This window comes from Saimiri boliviensis, chromosome 10 (assembly GCF_048565385.1).
Source record: "Saimiri boliviensis isolate mSaiBol1 chromosome 10, mSaiBol1.pri, whole genome shotgun sequence".
NCBI classification, from domain to species: Eukaryota; Metazoa; Chordata; class Mammalia; order Primates; family Cebidae; genus Saimiri; species Saimiri boliviensis.
This window is the reverse complement of record NC_133458.1, coordinates 90,427,298-90,448,650: the sequence shown is the minus strand read 5'-3', so window position 1 is coordinate 90,448,650 and position 21,353 is coordinate 90,427,298. Positions and strand designations below refer to the sequence as shown.

At 36.7% G+C, this 21,353-nt stretch overlaps 1 protein-coding gene across 2 annotated transcripts in view; it reads right to left on the bottom strand.

The window, feature by feature from the left end:
* Positions 1–21,353, bottom strand: part of STK31 (serine/threonine kinase 31) — a 492,334-nt gene that overhangs the window by 401,382 nt on the left and 69,599 nt on the right. For both annotated transcript variants that reach the window (XR_012512174.1, XM_074379615.1), the window contains 6 exons: positions 16,589–16,768; positions 16,036–16,152; positions 14,369–14,488; positions 13,198–13,329; positions 4,166–4,267; positions 2,045–2,125 (listed from right to left, as the gene is read on the bottom strand). Coding sequence is in view for 1 of the 2 variants with exons in the window: in XM_074379615.1 (XP_074235716.1) it covers positions 2,045–2,125; positions 4,166–4,267; positions 13,198–13,329; positions 14,369–14,488; positions 16,036–16,152; positions 16,589–16,768 (732 nt within the window). In the remaining variant the exon portion in view is untranslated. The remainder of the gene's footprint in view (positions 1–2,044; positions 2,126–4,165; positions 4,268–13,197; positions 13,330–14,368; positions 14,489–16,035; positions 16,153–16,588; positions 16,769–21,353) is intronic.

The window sequence follows — 21,353 nt, the reverse complement described above, 5'->3', positions numbered from 1 at the left end:
CATGCTATTAAATGACTTGAACATCATCAATGGTACTCAAAAAAACAATAAAATTAAAATCTTTATAATTTTGTATTTCCTCCAGTTCCTGCCTCTTATGCTCATCCTACCCAAAGTGTAATGGCCATAAATTTAATTGCTACTATAATTTTAGAACAGATTCAGAAAATGACTAGAATTAACCAGACATGCTTCCTAGGAGCCCTAATGTTTACTTGAAAAACCACTTGTTTCCTAAAAATACTAAAGTAACGACAGATTGGAAGGGAGCTAAGGAATGAAGGACTACATATTGGGTTAGTATACACTGCTCAGGTGATGGGTGCACTAAAATCTCAGAAATGACCATTAAATAACTTATCCATGTAACCACAAACCACCTGTACCCCAAAAACTATTGAAATAAACATTTAAAAAGTAAATAAATAAATAAGGTAATATAATGACAAAAATGTAGTTGTAGATGGGAATGATTCATCCAAAAATTATGGCTACCATGAAGTAATTCTAACACCTCTACCCCTATCTGGAGTCCTCAAAAGTGAAAATGGCTTTCAGTAACTAATTTTACTAGGTATTTCTCCTACTTTTTAAAAGGAATAATTTGTCACACTAAAATATGATTGTCAACATTTTAAATAAAGCTAAGTTTTACTGTGGTGCAGTCTTAGAGGTGCTGTAGAATTGTTTTCTGGTATTTTTAAAGTCTTGTCAGTACATTTAAGTATTCTATAATACATAATCAACCTACAAAAAATTCCTAATCATACATTACAGTTCAACATCTGAAAGCCATTAAAGGCTTCTATAAGCCATGAGTCAAATCTTTTATAATCTTCTATAACACAGATTAGCATATTTTAAAATATTACTTTTCAAGTCCTATGTGGCAGTACATACTCATTTGCCCATACTGCGTTATATAATCATGAAGCTAGAGTAGAACAGTTGCAAGGAAAAACTCACATCATTTTAAAGTCTGGTCTGGAAAGAGTTTAGAGTAACTATTTAACTCAGGGAACTTTAATCTTAAATATTTTTTAGAATAAACTCACATGTCTATATAAATATCTCTCTCTGTACTATATTTAAGCCATTATAATGGAATTAATGACAATCTTAATTAATATATACTTCATCTAGGCCCTCACCATAGAAGGTAATATAAAATGCAGGACTAACAGACTCTGTCCTGAGAGCCAGTGTTTACTAATACCGCTCCATATGGCCCCTATATAATATGCTGATCTCCAGCTTTTGAATCCTGCCTGCCTAGAAAACCATATTCACCTCAATCTCTCTACCTTAACCAACCTCTCTAGAATTTTTTTCCCAGCTTGCTTTAACTTAAAAAACACATGGTACAGCTGGGTGCAGTGGCTCACACCTGTAATCCCAGCACTTTGGGAGGCCGAGGGGGGCAGATTATGAGGTCAGGAGTTCAAGACCAGCCTGATCAACATGGTGAAACCCTGTCTCTACTAAAAATACAAAAATTAGCTGGGCCTGGTGGCTCATGCCTGTAATCCCAGCTACTCAGGAGGCTGTGGCAGAAAAATCGCTTAAACCTGGGAGGCAGAGGTTGCAGTGAGCCAACATCACGCCACTGCACTCCAGTCTGGGCAACAGAACAAGACGCCGTCTCCAAATAAATAAACACACACACACACACACACACACACACACACACACAGTGCTTAAATCTCTCATGGCTAGCAAGATCTTGTTTTTTTCCTAAGTCTTGAAATAGTAGTTAAAATTTTATTTTGTCATTTCAAAAAATAAATACCTATAATTTATACAAGTGCCATGCAATGTACTGAATATGGTGAGGAAAACAGAACAACAGATAATGCAAATTAACATAAAAATACATACCATGCAACTATTAAAGAGTCATGGGAAAAAGTTCTGAGGTCCACAAAATATTCATCAGGAATATTTTTATTAAAAGGATACTGTAAGTTTAACATTGACACAAATTTAATATTATGACTTCAATACTCTCTGCAGAGTAGTAATTCACAAGGGAAACAAAGTTTACCATGTATTTGAGCAATCCTATTTCAGGATGAAGCAGAGGCAGCTCAGGGAACCATTTCTGTGCCAAACTAGTCAGCTTCTCCTAAAGTTTAAAAAAAGGTTTTAATGGTGTATCTATTTATATACAATTTATATCAGCATCTACCTTATAACATATCCAATAAGATACATAATCACTGATTTTGCCTTCTACTTCGAGAAATAACAAGTGAAAACCAAGACTGACCTTGCATCTGTTATCAAGCAAATTAAATATGGCCTAAGAAGGACTCTGTACTTCTATATTTAAGTCCTTGTGGATGACCTGTAACCTAGCTTAACAGGTAGACAAGATTGAAAACCTAACTGAGCAGTACGTACCTATAACAATAGCTGAGTCTTGGCCAATCCAAGCAGCCATACTTTAACCACTCATAGACTGCTAAGTGTTCAAACTGTGTTCAAATAAGGCAAATGCCAACTCCTGTAACCAATCCAGCTGTTTCTGTACCTCACTGCCAATTTCCTTAAGTCACTTCCCTTTTTTTGTCTATAAATTTGTTCTGACCATAAAGATCCCCACAGTCTCTCCCAGTCTGCTGTGATTCTGGGGGCTGCCCAATTTGCGAACTCTTCCTTGCTCCTTTAAATTTAATTTGGCTGAAGTCTTTCTTTTAACCCATATAAACTTCCATCTTACCAACTGAAGAAAAATTTAATTACCAATTTTAAGCTTTGAATACATACATAAGCACAAATCTTACAAGGTCAAAGTTCACACCCACTTGCAAACTAAAATGAAAAAGTCTGCTAATATACCAATTTGAGGCACAAAACTGTTATTATTTCTCAAAATATTAAGCACGCAGTGACATTTTAAAATAATAGCTGTTCAGTTAAGAAAAAAATTTAAAGTCGGAGAGAAAAAATACACAGCTCTACATAAATAACTTTGAAATAAATGTGAAAATTTAGTATTCTCACAAAAGGAAAGCCACTTATCATATATTAAGCAAAACTTCTAAACACTTGTCAAATCACTGGAAGATAGCTATTTTAACCCAAGGTCCATAAGGTATTTACATATACTCAGGTGAATTTGCTAAATAAAGCATGACACTTAAAATATCTATTGTTTTCACAGTATTAATGTTTTTATTTATTTTTTTTTTTAAGACAGGGTCTTGCTCTGTTGCCCAGGATGGTGTACAGTAGCACGATCATAGCTCACTGCAGCCTCAAACTCCTCGGCTCAAGCAACACTCCTGTCTCAGCCTCCAAAATAAAATAGCTGTGACTACAGGTACATGACATTATGACTGGATAATTGTTTTATTTATTATAGAGATGGGGTCTCACCATGACTCCCAGGCTGATCTCAAACACTTGGGCCCAAGTGATCTCAACACCTCAGTCTCCCAAAAGTGCTGGGGCTACAGCTGTGAGCCACCATGCCCGGCCAATATTTTTACTTTCAAAGCACTGTTTCTTAACTAACTTCTTCTTCATAACATCTCCCAGACATAAAATACAATATTCTTCCCATTTTAAAGAAAAAATACAATGACTTATTTCCCAAGCTCACAAAAATTAGTGGTAAAATAGAGACCTAAAAGATGTAACTACCCTGCCCCCCAAAACCAGGAAGTCTTATTTTGTTACATTCTTCAACTAAATTATGCTGCTCCATTAATGTTTACATAGCAAGATTATGGGCAATGATATTGATATAAATTTTACGTAAGGAAAAGGTCTTTAGGTTTTACGTTAAACAGAAAAAAGGCAATATGCAGAAGTGTGTCTATGCTATAATCTCAACTCTAAAAACAAGCAAAAAAAGACATAAAGTAAGTCAAAAGTCACCAATGATTACTACTATTATCACTGACTGGTAATATTACAGGTGATGTTTTTTCTTCTTTTTAATTTTCAGCCATTTCCACACTTGAACAATGGTCAGAATATTTTGTCATGTGAAATTAATTTCTAAATTTACAGAAATATTACTAGGTCAATATATACATATAAACTTTCTACATAATACCTTTAGACTTGTGATTATAGTCCACTTCATAAAATGAATATTTAAATTCAATTTCTAGAGTAAAATCTAATGTAAAACTTCGAAGAATCAAATACTTACATATTCCTCCCTCTCATAACAAATTTCCTGAAGGACATTATTGCGCAGCTGAGTTATTTCTTCTTTTATTTTCTCAATTTGAGAGTCATCAGGGTCATCTGACTTCAATCAGAAAGAAAAAGTGTTTTTTATTAACATAGAACAAACAAGTCTTCTTTCAAGAATTCAAGTACTGTAGTAAATTACTCTGTGTGATTTCTATGGATCCTTCAGTAACTAGTACATAAGAGACCCTGCTAATACTTGCTGAATTAACTTAGATCAATGTATTCTAACAAAGACTTTTCTGAAACCTAGAAAAATTATAAAAAGCAAAGACAGAAAATCAATTACACAGATCTTTCTTGTCTCTTCATCTGCTTTAGATTTTCTCTAAGACAAAAATGGCCAACTGCCATTATAAAAGAAATATTAATAGCAACCAGAATACACCTGAATTCCCTAGAACTGTCTTCTACATGAGATTTGGTTAAAAACAAAACAGAAGGATGAGTAAATGTGTGAACTGTCACCAATGATAATACATAAGCCACCTTAAAAAGTATGCATGCTTTTGTGAAAGGAAAGTAATTATTGAGAACCTTAAATTACTAAGCCAAAGGAAAAAGTCAAGCTGGGAACTGTGTCAGGCAAATCTTCTTCCCATTTTATTCCTAAATGAGATAGCTACAAAGATTTTAAAAATTGCATGCCTCCCTCACAATCTGCTCAGTAGGAACTTGCTTATGGGCCCGATGATATTTATCCTATTAACAGTTCTGTTAATTTTACCCTGACAAGGTAAATTAATAGCTTATTTTCTCAGGTGCAGGACAAAGGACAGAACTCTAAGTCATCCCTTTGCTCACCTGAGACAAATGCATACCTGACTCCTTCCTCTGTAAAAATGCAGATTCACTGAGCTAGCAACTATTCCTCTACCCCTCTCTCAAATGTAAATTGTGTATTTGCTGAAAGGTGATCAAAGACCAAAGAATGCGAACCATCTGTCTCTTATCTACCCACATCTTTTTTAAAACTTCTTCCTCTTTCCCCAATATCCATCCTTTTGCCTTTAAATATTTAAGCCCTCAAAATCATCTCTGAGAAAGGCAGAGGCCTGCCTCCCAGACATGCATCCTTAAACTAGGCAAAATAAAATTTCTAAATTGATTGAGACCTGTTTGAGATACTTTTGGTTTACACTTTAAAAGTCAGATTTCAAGGATCCAGATATTAAGATGGCCAAATAAGAACAGCTCCAGTCTACAGCTCCTAGCAAGATCAACACAGAAGGTGGATAATTTCTGCATTTCCAACTGAGGTTCCTGGCTCATCTCATCGGTACTGGATTGAAAGAGGCTGTAGCCCACAGAGGACGAGCCAAAACAGGGTGGGGCATCACCTCACCTGGCAAGTCCAAGGAGTTGGGGAACTCCCTCCCCTAACCAAGGGAAGTCGTAAGGAACATTACATTCTAGCCCAGATACTATACTCTTCCCACACTCCTCACAACCCACAGACCAGGAGATTCCCTCAAATGCGTATACCACCAGGGCCCTGGGTTTCAATCACAAAACTGGACGGCCATTTGGACAAACACTAAGCTAGCTGCAGAAGTCTGTTTTCACACCCCAGTGGCACCTGGAATGCCAGCAAGACAGAACTGTTAACTCCCTGAAAAGGGGGCTGAAGCCAGGGAGCCAAGTGGTCTTGCTTAGTGGATCACAACCCCACAGAGCCCCAGTAAGCTAAGATCTATCAGCTTGAAATTCTCACTGCCAGCACAGCAGTCTGAAATCAACCTGGGTCACTATAGCTTGGTGGAGGGAGGGGTGTCCACCATTACTGAGGCTTGAGAACGCAGTTTTTCCCTCACTGTGTAAACAAAGATGCCATGAAATTCTAACTAAGAAGAGCTGACTGACTGCAGCTCAGCGAAGTCGCTGTAGCCAGATTACCTCTCTAGGTTTCTCCTCTCTGGGCAAGGCATTTCTAAAAGAAAGGCAGCAGCCCCGGTCAGGAGCATATAGATAAAAGTCCCATCTCCCTGGGACAGAGAAACTGGGGAAAGGGGAGGCTGTGGGCGTGACTGCAGCAGACTTAAAACATCCCTACCTGACAGCTCTGAAGAGAGTAGTGCATCTCTCAAAACAGTGCTTGAGCTTTGCTAAGGGACAGACTGCCTCCTCAAGTGGATCCCTGACCCCCGTGACTCCTGACTGGGAGACACCTTCCAGCAGGGGTCACCAGACACCTCATACATGAGAGCTCCGGCTGGCATGCGGTGGGTGCCCCCCTGGGACAAAGTTTCCAGAGGAAGGAACAGGCAGCAGTCTTTGCTGTTCTGCAGCCTCCACTGGTGACACCTAGGAAAACAGGGTCTGGAGTGAACCTCCAGCAGAGCTGTGGCAGAGGGGCCTGACTCTCAGAAGGAAAACTAATAAATAGAAAGAAATAGCATCAACATTAACCAAAAGGACATCCACACCACCACATCAGAAGGTGCCAACATAAAAGACCAAACGTAGATAAATCCATTAAGATAAGGAAACACCAGTACAAAACAGCCAAAAATTCCAAAAACAAGAAAGCCTCTTCTCCAAAGGATTACAACTCACCAGCAAGAGAACAAAACTGGATGGAGAACAAGTCTGACAAACTGACAGAAGTAGGCTTCAGAAGGTGGGTAATAACAAACTCCTCTGAGCTAAAGAAGCATGTTCTAACCCAATGCAAGGAAGCTAAGAACGCTGGAAAAAGGTTAGAGTAATTGCTAACTAGAAAAACCAGTTGAGACAAGAACATAAATAACCTGATAGAGCTGAAAAGCACAGCATGAAAACCTGGTGACACATACACAGGTATCAATAGCTGAACCAATAAAGTGGAAGAAAGAGTATCAGAGACTGAAGATCGACTTAATGAAATAATGCATGAAGACAAGATAAGAGAAAAAAACATGAAAAGGAACAAAGCCTCCAAGAAATACAGGACTATGTGAAAAGACCAAAACTACGTTTGATTGGTGTACCTGAAAGTGACATGGAGAATGGAATCAAGTTGGAAAACACTCTTCAGGATATTATCCAAGAGAATTTCCCCAGCCTAGCAAAGCAGGCCAACATTCAAATTCAGGAAATACAGAGAACACCACAAAGATATTCCTCGAGAAGAGCAATCCCAAGACACATAATCAACAGGTTTACCAAGGTTGAAATGAAGGAAAAAATGTTAAGAGCAGCTAGAGAGAAAGACTGGTTACCCACAAAGGGAAGCCCATCAGACTAAGAGCAGATCTCCCAGCATAAACCCTACAAGCCAGAATAGAGTGGGGGCCAACATTCAACATTCTTAAAGAAAAGAATTTTCAACCCAGAATTTCATATCCAGCCAAACTAAACTTCAAAAGCAAAGGAGAAACAAAATATTTTACAGATAAGCAAATGCTGAGAGATTTTGTCACCACCAGGCCTGACTTAACAAGAGCTCCTGAAGGAAGCACTAAACATGGAAAGGAAAAACTGGTACCAGGCACTGTAAGAACGTACCAAATTACAAAGACCATTGACACTATGAGGAAACTGCAACAACTAACAGGCAAAATAACCAACTAGTATTAGAATGACAAGATCAAATTCACACATGACAATATTAACCTTAAATGTAAACAGGCTACATGGCCCAATTAAAAGACACAGAAGGCAAACTGGATAGAGAGTCAAGACACAATGGTGTCCTGTATTCAGGAAACCCACCTCAAGTGCAAAGACACAAACAGGCTCAAAATAAAGGGATGGAGGAATATTTACCAAGGAAATGGAAAGAAAAAAAAAAAAAAAAAAGCTGGGCTTGCAATCCTAGTCTCTGACAAAACAGACTTTAAACCAACAAAGATTTAAAAAGAAAGAGAACTACATAATGGTAAAGGGATCAACACAACAAGAAGAGCTAACTATTCTAAATATACATGTAGCCAATACAGGAGCACTCCGATTTATAAAGCAAGTTCTTAGAAACCCACAAAGAGACTTGGACTCCCACACAATAATAGTGGGAGAATTTAACACCCCATTGTCAATATTAGACAGAGCAAAGAGACAGAAACTTGAAAAGATTATTCAGGACTTGAACTCAGCTCTGGACCAAGTAGACCTCATAGACATCTATAGAACTCTCCAGCCCAAATCCACAGAATATACACTCTTCTCAGAAGTACACTGTACTTATTCTAAAATTGACCAGATAATTGGAAATAAAACACTCCTCAGCAAACACAAAATAACAGAAATTATAACAAGCAGTCTCCCAGACCACAGTGCAATCAAACTAGAACTCAGGATTAAGAAACTCTTTCAAAACTGCACAACTACACGGAAACTGAACAACCTGCTCCAGAATGACTACTAGATACATTAAAGAATGAAGGCAAAAATAAGTAAGTTATTTAAAACCAATGAAAACAAAGGCACAATGAACCAGAATTTCTGGGACACCGCTAAACCAGTGTTTACAGGGAAATTTATAGCACTAAATGCCCACAGAAGAAAGCAAGAAAGATCTAAAATCGATGCCCTAATGTCACAATTAAAAGAACTAGAGAAGCAAGATCAAACAAATTTGAAAGCTGGCAGAAGACAAGAAATAACTATGATCAGAGCAGAACGGAAGGAGACGGAGACAAGAAAAACCCTTCAAAAAAAAAAAAAAAATCAATGAATCCAGAAGCTGGTTTTTTGAAAAGATTAAAAAAACAGATAAACTACTAGCCAGACTAATGAAGAAAAGAGAAAATAATCAAATAGATGCAATAAAAAATAATAAAGGGGATATCACCATTGATCCCACAGAAATACAAACTACCATCAGAGAATACTATAAACACCTCTATGCAAATAAACTAGAAAATCTAAAAGAAATGGATAAAATCCTGGACACATACACCCTTCCAAGACTAAACCAGGAAGAAGTCAAATCCCTGAATAAATCAGTAACAAGTTCTGAAATTGAGGCAGTAATACCCTACAAACCAAAAAACCCCAGGACCAGATGGATTCACAGCCAAATTCTATCAGAGATACAAAAAGGAGATGGTATCATTCCTTCTGAAACTATTCTAAACAGTAGAAAAAGAAGGACTCCTCCCTAACTCTTTTTATGAGGCCAGCATCATCCTGATACCAAAACCTCTCAGAGAAACAACTATAAAATGAAATTTCAGGCCAATATCCCTGATGAACATCGATGTGAAAGTTCTCAAAATACTGGCAAACTGGACGGGCAAGGTGGCTCATGCCTCTAATCACAGCACTTTGGGAGACCAGGGTGGGAGCATCTGAGGTCAGGAGTTCAAGATCAGTGGCCAATACGGTGAAACTCCGTCTCTACTATAAAATACAAAAATTAATTGGGTGTGGTGGCACACACCTGTACTCCCAGCTACTTGGGGGGCTGAGGCAGGAGAATCGCTGGAACCCATGAGGTGGAGGTTGCAGTGAGCCTAGACTGCACCACTGCACTCCAGCCTGGGTGATAGATCGAGCCTCTGTCTCAAAAAAAAAAAAAAAAAAGAAAAAAAAAATACTGGCAAACCAAATCCAGTAGCACATCAAAAAGCTTATCCACCACAATCAAGTTGGCTTCATCCCTGGGATGCAAGGCTGGTTCAACATATGCAAGTCAATAAATGTAACCCATCACATAAACAGAACCAATGACAAAACTACATGATTATCTCAAGAGATGCAGAAAACAACTTCAATAAAATTCAACACCCCTTCATGCTAAAAACTCTCAAGAAACTAGGTATTAATGTAATACATATCAAAATAATAAGAGCTATTTACGACAAACCAAAAGCCAGTATCATACTAAATGGACAAAAGCTGGAAGCATTCCCTTTGAAAACTGGCACAAGACAAGGATGCCCTCTTTCACCACTCCTATTCAACGTAGTATTGGAAGTTATGGCCAGGGCAATCAGGCAAGAGAAAGAAAGAAAGGATATTCAAATAGAAAGAGAGGAAATCAAATTGTCTCTGCAGATAAAATGATTGTATATTTAGAAATCCCCACAGTCTCAGCTCAAAAGCTCCTTAAGCTGATAAGCAACTTTAGCAAAGTCTCAGGATATGAAATCAATGTGCAAAAATCACAAGCATTCCCATACACCAATAAGAGACAGAGAGCCAAATCATGAGCAAACTTCGATTCACAATTGCTACAAACAGAATAAAATACCTAGGAATACTACTTACAAGAGATGTGAAGGCCCTCTTCAGGGAGAACTACAAACCACTGCTCAAGGAAGTAAGAGAGGTCACAAACAAATGAAAAAACATTCCAAGCTCATGGACAGGAAGAACCAATATCATGAAAACTGCCATACGGCCCAAACTAATTTATAGATTCAATGCTATCCCCATCAAGCTACCACTGACTTTCTTCACAGAATTAGAAAAAATGACTTTAAATCGCATATGGAACCAAAGAAGAGCCTGTATAGTGAAGACAATCCTAAGCAAAAAGAACAAAACTGAAGGCATCATGCTATCTGACTTCAAACTATACTAGAAGGCTACAGTAACCATAACAGCATGGTACTGGTACCAAAACAGAGACACAGACCAATGGAAAAGAACAGAAGCCTCAGAAATAATGCCACACACCTTCAACTATCTGATCTGTGACAAACCTGACAAAAACAAGCAATGGGGAAAGGATTCCCTATTTAATAAATGGTGTTGGGAAAACGGGCTAGCCATATGCAAAAAACTGAAAATGGATTCCTTCCTTACACCTTATACAAAAATTAATTCAAGATGAATTAAAGACTTAAACAAACATAAGACCTAAAATAAGAAACCCCAGAAGAAAACCTAGGCAATAACAGTCAGTACAAAGGCATGGGCAAAGACTTCCTGACTAAAACACCAAAAGCAATGGCAACAAAAGCCACAATTGACAAACGGGATCTAATTAAACTAAAGAGCTTCTAAACAGCACAAAAAAAAAAAAAAAAAAAAAAAACAACTATCATCAGAGTAAACAGGCAACCTTTAGAATGGGAGAAAATTTCTGCAATCTATCCATCTGACAAAGGGCTAATCTCCAGAATCTACAAATAATTTAAATAGCAGCTGGGCACAATGGCTCATGCCTATAATCCCAGCACTTTGGGAGGCTCAGGCAGGCAGATCACAAGGTCAGGAGATCAAGACCAACCTAGTCAATATGATAAAACCCCATCTCTACTAAAATACAAAAAATTAGCCAGGCATGGTGACATATGCCTGTAGTTCCAGGTACTCAGGAGGGTGAAGCAGGGAAATTACTTGAATCAGAAGGCAGAGGTTGCTGTGAACCAAGATCGTGCCACTGCACACCAGCCTGGCAACAGAGCAAAACTCCATCTCAAAAAAGAAAGAAGTTTACAAGAAGAAACAATCCCATCAAAAAGCGGGCAAAGAATATGAACAGACCCTTCTCAAAAGAAGACTTTTATACAGCCAACAAACGTATGAAAAAAGCTCATTACTGCTGGTCATTAGAAAAATGCAAACCAAAACTACAATGAGATACCATCTCACGCCAGTTAGAATGGTGATCACTAAAAAGTCTGAAAACAGATGCTGGAGAGGATGTGCTGAAACAGGAATGCTTTTATACTGTTGGTAGGAGTGTAAATTAGTTTACCCATTGTGGAAGATAGTGTGGCGATTCCTCAAGTATCTAGAACCAGAAATACCATTTAACCCAGCAATCCCATTAACTGGGTATATACCCAAAGGAATATAAATCATTCTGCTATAAAGACACATGCACACATACATGTATTACAGCACTAGTCACAACAGCAGACTTGGAACCCACCCAAATGCCCATCAGTGACAGACTGGATGAAAAAAATGTGGCACATATACCATGGAATACTCTGCAGCCATGAAAAAGGATGAGTTCATGTCCTTTGCAGGGACATGGATGAAGCTGGAAACCATCACTCTCAGCAAACTAACACAGGAACAGAAAACTAAACACCTTATGTTCTCACTCATAGTGGGAGATGAACAATGAGAACACATGAACATAGGGAGGGGAACATCACACACTGGGGCCTGTAAGGGGGTGGGGAACTAGGTGAGGGATAGCATTAGGACAAATACCTAATGTAGATGACAGGTTGATGGGTGCAGCAAACCACCATGGCACGTGTATAGCTATGGAACAAACCTGCACATTCTGCACATGTATCCCAGAACTTAAAGCATAATTTTTTAAAAAGTCAGGTTTCTCCAAAAGTTGAAAAATTAGACTAAAAAAATCAATTTCTCCAAAGCCCAGAATAGAGTAAAACTGGAAAGCTCTTCAACTATGATACTAGTTCTAGGTCCCCACTCCACCCGCAATTAAGTGCTCAGAAGTAGAAGAGAGAGAATTCAAATTATATTGAGGCACAATACAAATCCTTGTTGTACATAAATCAAATCCTCAAGGGAAAACAAACTATTATCATCTTATTCACAAAATTTCAAGCCTAAAGGAAGAAGTTAGTCCAGATTACAGCATACTAATCCTTCCAGTTCTATTATCCTATAAAAGCAACTTAAAATACTTGCAAGAAATACTACATCTATCCATAAAAAAGGAGTTAACAAAAGATGCCATGATCTTAAAAATATTTTATGACAAAATGCTACCTTTAAGGGAGTATCCTTTCACCTGTATGTAGCAAGTTGGTATTGCAACAAACATTTTAACAATCCAAACCAAAAGAGCTTTTAAAATTACTTTAAAATGTTCAAGTTACTAAAAACCAAGGCAGTTTAGGAAAATGTTTTTAAAGAATATTTAATGATACACAAAAATTTTTAAACTGTTAATGTAATCTCAATTTTAATTTTACACACAGAAAACAAGGCAAAGTATATAAAACAAAATGTGAATGTAATGGCTCTCTTATTTTAAAGAGTGTATTTATGTATTATTTTTATGAAGCAGAGACCAAATAAAATGAGAGACATAGAAAGATCAGGAAGAAGAAATTGTTTCCTTACTTCTTCCAAATTATTTTTTTCAACCAATTTCCATCTCAGTTGAGCTTTTAAGCTTTTCAATGTCTTCTTAATGGACAGCAAGTGATCCACACTGGGAGTCTTATTTAAATATTCAATAAGCTGCTGTTTAAACTAAGTAAACAAAAGTTACATATTTTCAAACACATAAGAAAAATATTTATTGAACAGTCAGTGATCATTTATTATTTCTCTGTTAGGATTCAACTAGTATTTACTGAGGTTAGGTTAAGATACTAAGAAAATCTATAATTTTCAACAAGACAATTCAACAGATTTCCTTATTATCCATGTTTCTGTTTCAAAGAATATCAGTTCCAGCACCGAAATTAGCAAAGACAAAAGTAATATTTCAAACTGAGACACAGAGTAAAACACACTGTGTCTTGATGTGGATGAAAAGGGAACTTCTAGTGAGGATATAAACTGAAATCATCTCTCCCAAAAGTGGGTTGACAGTATGTATCATTTTAATGATGTGCATTCGCATTCCTTTTAACTCATTAATTATAAATTTAGAAATCTGAGAAATAAAAACAAAAAATTATGCACAAACATATATACAGTGTTACCTATGGTAGAAAAAAATGAAGTAACCTTAACATTCAACACACATGAAAGGTTAATGCTGTTATACATCTATACAGGGATTAGGATTCAGTCACTCAAAATGACAGTATAGAAAAATCATTAATCATGTAGAAAAATGTTCACAATATACCATTAAATGAAGAAAGTATTTTTGAAAAAACTTAAAAAACAATCCAATGCTTATATATATATGCTCACAAACATATAGATGCACATCCAGTAAGGAAATACTCAAACTATCTCTTAGGCTAAGAGAATTATAAGCAATGTTTTATTTCTTATATTTCTGTATACAGCAAATTTTCTATAGACTTGTAGTGACAAAAAGAAAATGATGTTAAAGGTTGTGGTTCTCATGAACATAATAAAATCAAAGATTTAAAACAATAAAAAAAATCTGATATATTTATATCATCAAAAATCACCATTTCCAGTTGATAGTGAATTCTAGTAATAATAGATAATTTACTGACACTAAGTATTAAACAACATGAGAAAAATTAAGTATTAAAAACTTCAAAGTATCAATTTATAAGATCCATAAGAGAAAGCACAATCCAACCTCAATACTGTCCTTGTACTTAGCTTGTACTGTGGTAATGAGCCTTTCCTCTGAACGAATCTTTTGCAGTATTTGACTATATGTATTTAAAATTATCTCCTTGTCTCCATCACCTTGATCCTAAATGAAATCACACACATAGAATTACACATAAAGGAATATCCAAAATAGCTAAAGCCCCCAATAACAATAAATAAACTTCAAAATTATGCCTTTTAACAGATTTCTGTAGTCATTTCAAAACAGTTCTTAAATACAAATGTTTTCCTAGACAGAAGAAAGACAGATATCAAAGATGTTCATATGCAGGCCAGGCAACATAGTGACACCCAGTCCCGAAAAAGTACTGCTTCAATCAGCTGAGCACAGTGGTATATACTTGTAGTCCTAGTTACAAGGGAAACTGAGGCACAGAGATTGAGGAGTTCAACAGTGCAGTGAGCTACGATCACACCAATGCACTCCAGCCTGGGCAGGACACTGTCTCTCTTAAACAAAAAAAACAAGTCAAAGCCATTCATATGGGAAACTTTACCCCTATTACACCATTATTCCCAAAGCTGTGTAGAGTGGAGTACAGCATTAACGGAAATCAGGGATACTAACATGCTAAATATACAACTATAAACAATATACAGACCTTCCACGCTTTACTTTTAGAAATCACCTGTTAACAACTACTTCTAAAATCAAGTCTGACAAAACTATCTAAATCAGGACTACTTAACAATATATAACTTCTCAATGTATTTTTAATGCCAATATGAATAAAATAGTAAAAAGAAAACAAGTAAAATGAGAAGCACTGAGACATTGGAATGCAGCCTGAGTAATTGGGAAAGAGTCCCAATGAGCAATAATTAAAATTATAAAACACCCTTTGGAGTAGCTACACTAATTTTTACCTTGACACAGTAATTCAGAATATATACAATGGAGAAAGAAAGATGACCAATCCATCTTGTGTGTCAACTATTAGAGCTCTCTCAGGTTTTAAGTTTTCACAAACTCAAAGAAGTCTCTTCTTATAGACATTGGGTATGATATAGAATATATCATATTGATATAGATCAAATAATACAGAAAGCTTGTCCACTCAGATTATGAGTGGTTTTCTTAGAATCAAATAGATGTTTTGTGTAAAATGTCCTATTAAAATGAAAATGTCACCTAAGAATAAGACGTTGCATTGTGTTTGGACTAGAATTTGACATTGTTAATCTTTCAAATAGGCCTATCAGAAGAAAGCTAAAACCAGTCTTTTTTTTTTTGAGACGGAGTTTCACTCTTGTTACCCAGGCTGGAGTGCAATGGCGCGATCTCGGCTCACCGCAACCTCCACCTCCTGGGTTCAGGCAATTCTCCTGCCTCAGCCTCCTGAGTAGCTGAGATTACAGGCACGTGCCACCATGCCCAGCTAATTTTTTTGTATTTTTGGTAGAGACGGGGTTTCACCATGTTGACCAGTATGGTCTCGATCTCTTGACCTCGTGATCCACCCGCCTCGGCCTCCCAAAGTGCTGGGATTACAGGCTTGAGCCACCGCGCCCGGCCTAAAACCAGTCTTAACAAGCAAGAGAAACTATATTACTGGTTAATACTTTCTAACCATGAAAGGAAACCACACTGCTTCAAAGGAAGCAATAATAAAGAGTATCAATACTCACAATCAGAGATATCTCCAGCTCTTTGCAGACACTTGACTCAGTCTTCTCTAGGATTTCATCAATACTACCAATTGTGTCTTCAGAAATCAGTGATTCTTCCACAGATAGGTCAAAAACCTCATTTGCAAAAATAAACACATGAAATATCTCATTTAATTCAAACAGTATTCATTGTGCCTTATTGCCTGAAGGAGAGCATTAAGCTATACCCTGGGCAAGTGCCTACCCTCATAAAATTTATGCTCCGAAAGGAAAAAAATACATACATATAGCATACCTAAAGAAAATAAATGGTTAAGAAAGGAAAGAGAACAATCCTTAAGAAAAGTTGAGAAAAAGGAGGAACAAAACCAATATGATTTTTTTCAAGACTAACAAAAGGGGCAATCTAATAAAAAAAAAGCTAATAAAAAACCTTGACTGGTAAGGTGGCAAGTTTATATTTGATACGTAGTAGGCAGATGATGTCAGCTCTTGAACAAAGCATGTTATTTTTAAAATATATATTCTCTGGTTTATGCCAGAAACATAATGGGGCAGGAGGTTTTACTACCTTTAAGGTTCTTTGGAACCATGCTACAAGACGCTGCAGAGAAGCCTCTGTTTCACTTCTAACATTGGTGAACTCCTCTCTTTTATCACACTTCCAGTCATAAAATTTTTTAAGTATTTCGTCAGTGTTTGCTCCTTCTCTGGCTTGTCCATACACTGCTTCTAAAGAGGCTGACAAATCCTGCAGAGAGATATACTTCTGTTTAATTAAATTTTATTAACTCATTCAGGATTCAAGCACTGCATTAGGATCTAAGGAGCAGAAAAGCAGTATGCTGCATCCCCTTTCTTGAGAATTTCATAAATACAACTCAGAATCAGGAGAGAGAGATGAAAACACGAAACTACCTAGAAGATGGTTTATTGGGACCATTACAGTATAAGTTTATTAAGTGAATTAGTTACAAATAGAAAGCCTTATATCCTTAGGTTTTTTAATTAAGTAGAAATTACTCTATTTTTCCTAACATTTTTTGTATAAATTTATTGGGTACAAGAGTAATTTTGTTACATAGATATATTATGTAGTGGTAAAGTCTGGGCTTTTAGTATCTATGACCCAAATGTACAGTGAACTCATTAAGTAATTTCTCAAAAACCACCACCTTCCATCCCTACCATCCTTCTGAGTCTCCACTGTCTATCATAAGAATCACTACTAGTGTGTCCTGGCATGAAAGTTTCTAAGACCTATTGCTAAACAAAAATAAACTATACACCAAAATATACAAATAGGTCTAATTAAGTAAAGGCATAAAATATATATATGTACAATCATGCACCACTTATCAACAGGGATACCTTCTAATAAATGCATCATGAAGCAATTTCAACATTATGCAAATATGATGGAGTGTACCTTTAAGTACCTGCAAACCTAGATGGTATAGTTTACCACACAACCAAATTAAGATGCTATAGCCTCTTGCTCCTAGATACAGCATGTTACTGTACTGAATAATGTAGGCAATTGTAACAATAATTGTCTGTATTAAACACAGAAAAGGTACAGTAAAAACAAATACTATAATTTTACGGGACCACCACCATATATGCTGTCCATCACTGACCAAACCATGCAGCACATGACTGTGCTTAAAGGGATTTTTTTCATGAATTAGCCTGGTTGGACTTGTCAGGGCAGGTATGAAAAAAATAATAATAATAAAAAATAAAAGCTTTTTGTATAATAAAGAATTGGAAAAGACAAGATAGGCAGATAACAGAGCCTGCTAGCTCTCTCCAGAAATCAAAGTCTAGAAATTTTACAGAGACCAGAAAAAAAGGGTTAAGAGATCTCAGAAATTATTGTATCACAAAACTTTGAGAAATCTCAGAAAGGCAGAGGATGGTTGGTGGTTAGCAATGAATTAATACAGCCCCTACATGCCAAGAAGGACTTTGTCACAGTACAGAATTACCTGTAAGAAAAGAAAACTTTCTTCATAGGCCCTTCTCTCCCCCATCATATCGGGAAGAAAAACAGCAGCACCAGCAAGAGGCAACAGGTTTATACAAGTACAGCACAAGAACACAGATGAGGCAAAAAGATAACCAGTATAGAAGGGCTAGACAGCCCCTGACCAGCCTCCTTCCTTCACTTCTTCCCTCAATAGCTAGCAGCACTTACATCTAAGGCTGGTAGTGCCTGGAAAGGAGCAGTAGCTAGGGTAGAGGGAATAGGGTTTTGCTGAGGAGTAAGACTATCCAGGAGAGAAGCAAAGACGGAGTAGATAATCCCTGATTGCAACATCAGAAGCTGTGGACCCTTAAAAACAAGCACATTCTATTCCCTAAACCCACCCGAAATCTTAAAATTGTGGTCTCTCACTCTTCACTAGGCCCTTCAGATAACTACACAGCAGCAAAGAACAAAGGTAGTTTATAGTTCGAAGGGAATATGAGATCTTGAGAGGTAAGAAGAGAACAAAATGGTGTGAACAGCATAAGCCCTCTAAAAGTAGTATAAAAAACTAGGTCACCTTATAAAAAAGAAGCAAAATCAGTGTCAGTGGCCCAGATAACAGTAAGAACTCAAAAATAAGCATAATAAATATTCTCAACAAAAAGAAAGAATATTGGAAACATAAAGCCAAGTACTTATAAATAATAACTGAAGATAATAAATACAAAAGAAACAATCTCTGACATAAAAAACACAATGGATTACCTAAACAGCAGAAGAAATACAGCTAGAGAATTAATTCATTAGCTACATGGTTAAGTCAAGGATCCCTCCAAAAAGACAATAAGATAAAAAAGGTTTTATTTATTTTGTTTAACCCACCTCCTATATAAGATAAAAAGACTTTAAACAATAGATTAGCAGTTAAAATATGTAGAGAACAGAACTAGAAGCTTAAATATTTATCTAACAGAAGTCTCAGAACAAAAGAAGAATTTAATGGGGAGGACAATACCTTAAGAAATAATTATCAAATATTACCTACAATTAAAGAAGTATATTAAAACCTCAGCCTGAACTGGCTCCGATTCCATCAAAACATAAACATGGTCTTATGCAATTTAAGAACAAAGTCAAGAGAAAATTTTCAAACTTCCAGAGAGAAAAAAGATCACAGAAGAACAAAGATTAGACAGGTATCAACAATTATGGAAATAAGCAAGCTGGGCACTTTGGCTCATGCCTATAATCCTAGCACTGTAGGAGGCCAAGGCAGTGGATCATTTGAGATCAGACGTTCAAGACTAGCCAGCAAACATGGTGAAACCCTGTCTCTACTAAAAATACAAAATTAGCCAAGCACAGTGGCGCATGCCTGCAGTCCCAGCTACTTGGGAGGCTGAGGCATAAGAATTGCTTGAACCCAGAAGGCAGAGGTTGCAGTGAGCTGAGAAAGCACCACTGCACTCCAGTCTGGGTGACAGAGCAAGACTTTGTCTCAAACAGATAAATAAATAAAATTATAGAAATAAGAAGACAATAGATTATTATTGTCAGAGGTCTAAAGCAAACATGGCCTTTGCACTTACTGTTTTATAGTCAGCTAAACAACTATTTGTACTTGAGACTGAAATGAGATATTCTAAAACATCAAATAACTCACAAAATCAAATACACAAAGATTTCTTTGAAAATACTTTTAGAGAAAATATTCCAAAACACAGAGAAAGCCAAGAGATAAACAACTTATGAAATAAGAATGGAGAAATAACTCTATTTAACTGAGCTATCACACACAATATCCATAACAAACTGTGACAAATCCTAGACACCTCTGATTGGTTCAATGGTTAGTTTGGGGAAAGGAGGTAGAAAAAGAGAGGAAAGACACCAAAAGCAGATAAGAATGTTCTAAAGTATTAGAAGTGTGGCCAGGCACGGTGGCTCATGCCTGTAATCTCAGCACCTTGAGAGGCTGAGGTAGATGGATCATTTGAGGCCAGGAGTTCAAGACCAGCCTGGCCAACATAGTGAAACCCATCTCTACTAAAAACAGAAACATTAGCCAGGTGTGGTGGCGCACGCCTGTAATCCTAGCCACTCATGAGGCTGAGGCAGGAGAATTGCTTGAACCAGGAGGCAGAGGCTGTAGTGAACCAAGACTGCACCACTGCTCTCCAGCCTGGGCAAAAGAGTGAGACTCCACCTCAATTAAAAAAAAAAAAAAAGTATTAGAGGTGTAATTTAGAAAAGGAGAAAAAAAGAAACCATGTTAAACAGAAACATAAAAATAAGATCACAGAAATTAAGTTCTAACAAAACAGTAATTATAAATACGTAAGTTACCAACAAAAGAGTATAGGTTTGATGCTTTCAAATATTAAATCCATTGGTTTGTTATCAAGAGGGACATTTCAAAATGTGAATACAAAAGGTTAAAAATAAAGGGAGAGGCCAGGGGTGGTGGCTTGCACCTGTAATCCTAGCACTTTGGAGGCAACAGTAGGTGAATTGTCTGAGCTCAGGAGTTTGAGATCACCCTAGACAACATGGTGAAACCCAATCTCTACTAAAGTACAAAAAATTGGCCAGGCATGGTGGTGTGTGCCTGTAATCCTAGCTGTGTGCCTGTAATCCCAGCTACCAGGGAGGCAGGTGAGTTGTTTGAACCCAGGAGGGGGAGGCTGCAGTAAGCCAAAATCACAGGATTACACTTCAACGTGGGCAACACAGTAAGACACTACTTCAAAAAAAATTAAATAAATAAAATAAAATAAAAAGAGAAAATTAAAAAAGAAAAGATGTTACAGTATTAACCAAAAAGAAAGGTGGCATAGGAACCTAAAAAGGAAACAAAATAAAATTTTATTTTGTTTAAAAAAATCTAAGCAAAAAAATAAGATTACATACTAGCTAATAATTAACTTTTATTTTAGGTTTGGAGGTACATGTGCCAGAAGGGGGGAGGAATATACATTTTTAGATACATTACAATCATGAACCCCTTAATGCCCAACAATGTTGCACTGAGATACTTTGAACAACCAAAAGAACAATAGGGACAAATAGGGACAAACCCATCTGTTTTGGATATATGTAACAAAAATATCTCAAAGACTGTTTTACTGATCCAACCAAAACCTAAGCAAGTTTTAGATATATCTATAACTGTACACCAAGAAAACCTAGAATACAATTTCTTTTTAAACTTAAGAACGGTCACAAAAAATCAACCATGTATTGCAGGCCACAAAAGAAGTCTAAATAAAACGCGGAAATCAGAAATCATAAACTTTAATTTATTTGACCTTCATTATAGAAATATATTTCTTGGATACTTGAAAAATATAAACTATTTCTC